The sequence below is a fragment of the Nematolebias whitei genome, chromosome 15 (genome assembly GCF_014905685.2).
Source record: "Nematolebias whitei isolate Nwh7 chromosome 15, NemWhi1, whole genome shotgun sequence".
Classification (NCBI taxonomy): domain Eukaryota; kingdom Metazoa; phylum Chordata; class Actinopteri; order Cyprinodontiformes; family Rivulidae; genus Nematolebias; species Nematolebias whitei.
In genome coordinates this window covers 22,309,613-22,317,210 of record NC_056512.1, presented here as the reverse complement: position 1 = coordinate 22,317,210, position 7,598 = coordinate 22,309,613, and the positions used below count along the sequence as shown (strand labels likewise).

General features: G+C 39.2%; 1 protein-coding gene across 1 annotated transcript in view; it reads right to left on the bottom strand.

Moving 5' to 3' along the window:
* Positions 1 to 7,598, bottom strand: part of LOC119421101 (meiosis inhibitor protein 1) — a 98,168-nt gene that overhangs the window by 52,837 nt on the left and 37,733 nt on the right. Inside the window, exons 14-17 of the mRNA XM_037688498.1 lie at positions 7,183 to 7,330; positions 4,699 to 4,810; positions 1,154 to 1,214; positions 589 to 683 (exon numbers count right to left, since the gene is read on the bottom strand). Coding sequence (XP_037544426.1) covers positions 589 to 683; positions 1,154 to 1,214; positions 4,699 to 4,810; positions 7,183 to 7,330 — 416 coding nt within the window. The remainder of the gene's footprint in view (positions 1 to 588; positions 684 to 1,153; positions 1,215 to 4,698; positions 4,811 to 7,182; positions 7,331 to 7,598) is intronic.

Sequence of the window (7,598 nt, the reverse complement as noted above, 5' to 3'; positions counted from 1 at the left end):
TGGAAGGAGCAGGAGCAGAAGTAGAGCAAATTTTCATTTCTTTATATTTGTTCTATTTTCTGTAATTTGCTTCTTCCTGGCACATCAAAATATAATAAGATTTTTGACTGAAATTGCTGTCTGCATTATTTTCAGTACACTGCTATTAAAGAAATTGGAATCATATCTTTTGTTTGTTTTAGCATTATTTCTAAAATGGTCATATCACAGAGATGTGAGTCATTTTCCCTCATACAGAAGTTGCAGCTCCTATTTGTGACCGTACAGACACAGGTTTGAAAACATCAGCGTGTGTGTGGCCAGGCTGCTATAGTGACGATGCCATTTCTTTTCCCTAGTGACGCACAATATCAGTGGAATTTGTATTAAGTCAGCCACAGGTGTTATGAAGTGTTTTGCTGGCACTTGTCAAAGACAGCTAAATTAAATTTTACAAATGTATAATATTTTGGTCTGATAAATCCAAAGACTGACCTAGTATCTCTTCACACACAAAAGCAAAAGATTATCTTCTTGGGACCAACAAGATTTAAATAATTTCCTGTACATTTCTTTGTGTGGTGAACTGTGTATGCAACTGTTGTATACCATTATGGGAGCCAGTGGGAGGGTCTGAAACGGAAAGCAGACACACGCTTAGTTTCTGCAGAAAACCACAGCAAGACGAGTTCATATTTGGATTGCTGAAAAATAATGAAAAGAGGGAGAAATATTTACAAAAAAATCTGTGAAAATATTCAAATACATAAAAGATGTGTGTGGTCAAAAACAGCAGAGTTACATGAAAAGAATGAGGACAGCTGAGAGAGAAAACATGTTGCGCAGTGAATACAGAGAAGTCTGAACTGTGAGACACAGGACAGGATGTGCTCTGACGTGCTTCTAACAAATATGAAACTCAGACACACTAGAGTTCAGTTTCATTACAGCTCAGAGCAGGGGGCCTAAAAGCTTCAGTCAACCACTACAGCCACACAACTGCAAAAACAGCACACGTCCACACATAAAAGTCAACATGCTAACATCAACCTCAGAGGTGTTTTATGTCTCACTCTGGTTGACAGATACTCAGCTACATGTCCAGACTGTGGCAGCATATTGAACATTTGTTAGTTGCTAAGTGTCCCTGCCTTTCTGTGTCTTGTTGTTGTACCTGTTTCCTGCACAAAGGACAGCTTTATGTTCCACAGCCAGCTTAAAGAAACCAGAAGATGCTAGAGGGGTAGAGGTGAGGAGGGAAAATAATTAGGCAATAAGACAGTCATAAAAAGTCTCCTTACTGTACATGCTCTGTGTTTGTACCTGAAGTAATGCCTGTCAGGTTCAAGCATTAAATATTACTCCCTCTTGTTCCTGAAATGTTGCACAGTGCTCAGCAAAAATCTCAAGTCTTTTTACATTTCTTTAGATTTTACTCATAAAGAGCAGCCTTTCCCCCACAAATGGTCTTAAACTAAAGTTAGCCTGGTTCTCTAATTTTTCTTTCAACAATGCCTACTTTTCCTCTCATTTTCCATCTAGAACCTAACTGTTTTAAATAAATAGGTCTGTTTAAATCACAGAACTGTGTTGACTAGTTAATGGTCACTGTCCTGACTGCTGTAGACAGCAGTCTGAGCAACCATATTTTGGAGAATCAATGAGAAACTTTCAACAATTAAAAATAAAACCCTAACCAATTTCTGCTATTTAAAAACAACAACAAAGTAAAAACATTTATATAGTAAAGCGCTTGAACCACTATAATTTTTTTAAAAGTTTGAGATGATTGAGATGGTGGAAATTTGTTCTTAAATGGAGAAGGGGTTCTCTGCAGACCAAAAGTGGGCGTTTCTGGAGAATAGGTGTTTGTAGAGGGCAAACACTGATTGTCTAACTGTATTTGCTGCTCTTTAGGTAAGTTACGTCAGCTCATTTTTAAAACTGAATGTTTCTAAGAAACAGCGTTATATCTGCTGTCAAACACAAGAAGATTCTCTTTAGTTCTTGGGTTGTAGCTGCACCTGACACAGGTTGGCTTGAGTCTGGTCTAGGTACAATGAAATATGAAGCATCTGAAGCAAAACCTGCTCCCATTTGTCAAAAAGTCTGGTCTTAATTAAAGATCATGAGTCCTGTAACGAGATAATGGCCCAAAACAAACGCTAAAAACAAAATTTGCTCTTTAGAAGTGCTCTCCTATGAGATCTGATCTAAGAAAGGAGCTGAAACATGGAGTAGGATTGACCCTTAAAATGTGAGACAGCTGAGGAAGTTAACCAGTAAACAGAAATACCTGCTCCAGTTGCAGAAATCTGACAGAAACTGACAATCACTCATCTGCAGTGACTGATTTAAAAGGTCGAACAAGAAAATGTGAAGTTAAAGGAAACATTTTTTGTCCCAAAGCCAGTTTAAGTATCATTATTATTTTGGTGACTTTATTTTGCTTTATTTATTAATTGATTGTAACTATTCTCACATTATTCAACAACCAAAACGGATTTAGTTTTGTAATGTAATGGCTACATATTAAAAAACAAACATTTATCCCTCCCCACTACCCATTTATGTTGTTCTTATTTTGAAATGTAACCGGAAGTTCTGTGTTAAGAGAGGAGGAAAGAGAAGTTATGGAGACGCCACTAATGTTGAACCGGTTAACACCATAGACATAATGGGTCTGTGGTTAACACAATCTGCCAATAATGCCTTTATTTTTTCTTCGTCCAATCAGATGTGGCCCTCCAAATACGCCTCGTTTTTATTGTCCAGTCAGATGTGGCCATCCTGATACGCCTTCCGTACTTGTCTGCAGAGATACCTACCGGTACTTGCTTAAATAGGCCTTGCTCTGAATAGATGTTAGCAGACCCTTTCTCCTTGTGGGGTAGATTCTTGGCTATCCAGGACATGGCAAATCCCCCCAAAATTAAAAAAACAAAGGACTAGATTTATATTCTGGAGTTGAAGACGTTTCGCTTCTCATCCAGTGAGCTTTCTTAAATCAAAACTGCAAAGTATTATTAATTTGTTTCAGACTGGAATAGCTTTGACAGTTGTTTACTGCAGGTAAGATACTGGCTACCTATAAGTACTAAAGGTTACCCTACTTCAAAACCATTTAGCTCTTTAGTCAATAAAAGCAATTACTGGTTTTCAGAAATAAAGCACAAGAATGCAGAGTGCTGTAGTTACAACAAACATCCATTATAAGCTCTAATGTAAAATCTAAACATTTTATCTGAGTTCAAGCCTGGCATTTTATTTATTTATGTTTTTGTTATTTTGCTTTTATGAGAACAAGGCACAGCTCTTGGTATACAAGTTTCTGACACAGAACCACAAATAAATATGCTCATTAAACTGTATACACGTCAAAGAAAAACACCCAGTATAAAAATATAACGGGATTTTAACAGCTTTAAAATTTGCTATAGAACATTTGACTAACCAGCAGAGAGAAAGAATATTCTGTTAATCAGCGATCAATAAATACATATTTATATATAGGAGTTATGTTAGCATAATTCATCAATCAAACCACAAATATTTTATTTGAAGATGCATAAATATTCTCTAAAAGTAGTGTGAAAAACCTGAGTGAAAGACTGATCATTTTGCCTCAGTGGAGGTAATGGGAAAATAATGTAACATAAACTTAATGTGGAAATAAAAATCTGAAATTTATAAACTCACGTTTTATTTAGGTACATGTGAACCCTCAGTATTCTGCAGAGAATGGTTCTGTTCTGTTTTCATTTAGTTTAAATACGAAGCATTTTATTTACAATGCTGTAAATGCCCAAAGAGAGAACTTTTCTGGGGGAACATGGTTTATCAGGTATTAAGCATAAATTTTCATAAAAGTATAACATCTTAAAAGAAATTGCCAGTAACAGCAATACTTAAAGAACACAAATTACACAGGTAAGTTTTAAAAACATTACCATACTACAGTAACAGAGCAGTTTAATGCCTAAGAAAATGACAATCTGAAATATGATGAACTGAATGTAAACCGTCCAACATTTTTCAGTCAGGTCATCTGGACAGTTTTTTTTTTGTGCTGAAACATTTCACCTTCAATCCAGAAGGCTTCATCAGTCAAGGAAACACACAACACAAAACTGATTCTTCCCCCAACAGCTTCCTCCAAAGTGGAACAAACCAGTTTTGTTGGTGCTAAGATAGTCTCTTTGAATGTAAACCGCTTCTAACTTTAATTGTTGAATTTAATTGGATATTGAAAGATTTTAAATATAAACAAAGTGTCGTTTGAGCAAGTCTTTGGGAGTAAAACAGCTGTCATGTTTAGGAAAATAAAAACTAAACAGGACTCCTGGACATGATTAGTGTGTTGTATCGTTACAGTAATTTGTTCACTTTGAACCAAATTATCAAACTGCTTAATGAAAGAAAATCTTACTCGGTCAGACATTCCAAAATTAAAATGTAAAATTTTACAAAATGAAAATAAGCAGGACATTAAAATATATTAATAATATTTTTCCTATCAGCTCACAATAAAGTGATAACGGCTTTTAATCAGTCTTAAATATAACAAAGGGAATATTCATCTACTACTTAACTTGACAAAAGTGACAAAGTTGCAACAATTTTCAACTACATTAGAAAAATATCATTAAAATCATTAAAAAACATTTAAAAATAAGGGACTCATTGGTCCTTCTTGTTACAAAGTGCTACAAAACTTACCTAGTTTTTTAGCAAATTCAGGCATGAAAGAAGGAAGCAGATCAAACTGGGAGCAAAGTATAGAGTAGAAGTACTGCAGAATCTGGCTGCTGGGTACATGCTCACACGCCCTCTGGAGACAGAAGATGACAGACTAAAACAAACCAAAACATTAACAAATGTACTCATGCAAAACTGAATATTAAACATAAAAAAACTATCCATCCATCTATCCATTTTCTTCCGCTTATCCGGAGTCGGGTCGCGGGGGTTGCAGCTGAAGTAGGGAGGCCCAGACTTCCCTCTCCCCAGCCACTTGGGCCTGCTTCTCCAGGGGAATTCCAAGAAGTTCCCAGGCCAGCTGAGAAACAAAGTCCCTCCAGCGTGTCCTGGGTCTTCCTCTGGGCCTCCTCCTGATGGGACGTGTCTGGAACACCTCACCAGGGAGGCGTCCAGGAGGCATCCTAACCAGAGCCCGAGCCACCTCAGCTGGCTCCTCTCGACGTGGAGAAGCAGCGGCTCTACTCTGAGTCTCTCTCGGATGACTGAGTTTCTCACCCTATCTATAAGGGAGAGCCAAGACACCCTGCAGGGAAAACTCAATTTGGCCTCTTGTATCCATGATCTCGTTCTTTCGGTCACAACCCAAAGCTCATGACAATAGATGAGGGTAGAAACTTAGATCGACCGGAAAATTGAGAGCTTCGCCTTTTGACTGAGCTCTTTCTTCACCACGACAGACCGGTACAGCGTCCGCTTCACTGCAGACACCACAACTATCCGCCTATCAATCTCTCGCTCCATTTTTCCCTCATTCGTGAACAAGACCCCATCCATCCATCCTTCATTGTGTCAATGAGGAGGTCACTTAGGGCAGGACATCCTCCCTGACCCAGAGGGGGCACTCTACCCTTTTCTAGCTCAAGACCATGGCCTCGGATTTGGGGGAACTGAACCTCATCCTGGTCACTTCACACTTGGCTGCAAACTGCTCCAGTGAAAGTTGTAGATCACGACCTGATGAAGCCAACAGGACCACATCATATGCAAAAAGCAGAGACGCGATCCTAAGGCCACCAAAACGGATCCCCTCAACACCTTGGCTGCGCCTAGAAATTCTGTCCATAAAAGTTATGAACAGAATCGGTGACAAAGGGCAACCTCCAACTCTCACCGGGTACGAACCCAACTTACTGCCGGCAATGCGAACCAGGCTCTGACACCGGTCATACAGGGACCTAACAGCCCGTATCAAAGGGCCCGGTACCCCATACTCCCGGAGTACCCCCTACAGGGTTCCCCGTGGGACACGGTCGAGTGCCTTCTCCAAGTCCACAAAGCACATGTAGACCAGTTGGTCAAACTCCCACGCACCCTCCAGGACCTGCTGATAGTTTAGAGCTGGTCCAATGTTCCATGACCAGGATGAACACCACACTGGTCTTCCTGAATTTGAGGTTCAACTATCCAACGGACCCTCCTCTCCAGAACCCCTGTATAGATCTTACCAGGGAGGCTTAAGGGCGTGTAGATCACGACCTGATGAAGCCCTCTGTAGTTGGAACACACTCTACGGTCCCCCATTTTAAATAGGAGAACCACCACCCCAGTCTGCCAGTTCAGGGGAACTGCCCCCGATGTCCATGTAATATTGCAGAGTCGTGTAAGCCAACACAATCCCACAACATCAAGAGCCTTAAGGAACTCAGGACAAATCTCATCCAACCCAATTTTTAATAATCACGTTAAGTTACAAATGTTGTCTTTGGTGCCTGTTTTTTTCCAAATATATTAGTGTGTGTGAATGGCAGGCATCAACTTAAAACACTTTGTAGAACGGTGCTTTATGAAGTTTAGTCCACTTCCTTGTATTAGTTGACCAGAAGTTATGACACATTCAAAATGGCGTTGATTCAGCGCTAAATGAGGCGTCAACGTATATATGTCTATGGCTTGGACTGCTGGTACCCATCAGCTGCTTCCGGGGTCCCACAGGCCAAAAAGGCCCGATAGGACTCCTCCTTCAGCCCAAGCTCCTTCATCCCTAACCGCCAGTGTCCACCAATGGATTCGTAGAACCAATAAAAGTAATATCAATTCCTAGCATGACAGTAAAGTGACTGATCAATAATCACTCAACCATGTTCTAAAGGGAAAATGAAGACTAGGGCTATGATTGTTATTAGTTATTAAGAGAAACCACTAGACATTGCACAACAATCACTTTGACCTATTTCTAAGAAAAGAAATGGAAACAGCTGATTATTTCTTCAACTATTTGGATATGAATCATTGGAGGGAAAAAAACAGTTAAAAATACATCTGCCCTCTAATCTTGTAGATTTGATGCTGTACTGCTATACTGTGTGTATGTGTTCGGTTTCTGCCAGATGCAGCACTGACTATAAATCTTACTTTTCACCATAACGAACAGGGACAAAACATTCAGATGAGATAACAAAAACAAGTTCAACATTTGATTGTCAACTTGAGTTTAGCTCTCACAAGAACAGTAGGTATCCAGACAGAATCACAGCAGCGCAGCAGACACCGGCACAGAGACTCCAGGGAGTCCTCAGCACAGTTGAGTTTATAGGGAGATGTAAATGGGTTCTTCATCAGAACAGGTTCTGACGCACATTCCTCAGCAAGCCTTGTACATACACACACATAAACAAATACACATCAAAATAGGTACAAACACATATATACTTTTTTTGGTGACTTATTGGTGAAATAAAAACAAATCTGGTGATTTTTTTAAAAGTAGAACTTTAATTCAACCAAAAACGGAAAGAAAACAAAAAACGTTTTTCAAACTTATTTCTGTGTACCTGATGTGAAAAAGGTAAACCTTTAAGGATAACATTAAAAATTAATATCCTGATGCATGCTCAATAATCCAGGTAGAAAAATCCAAA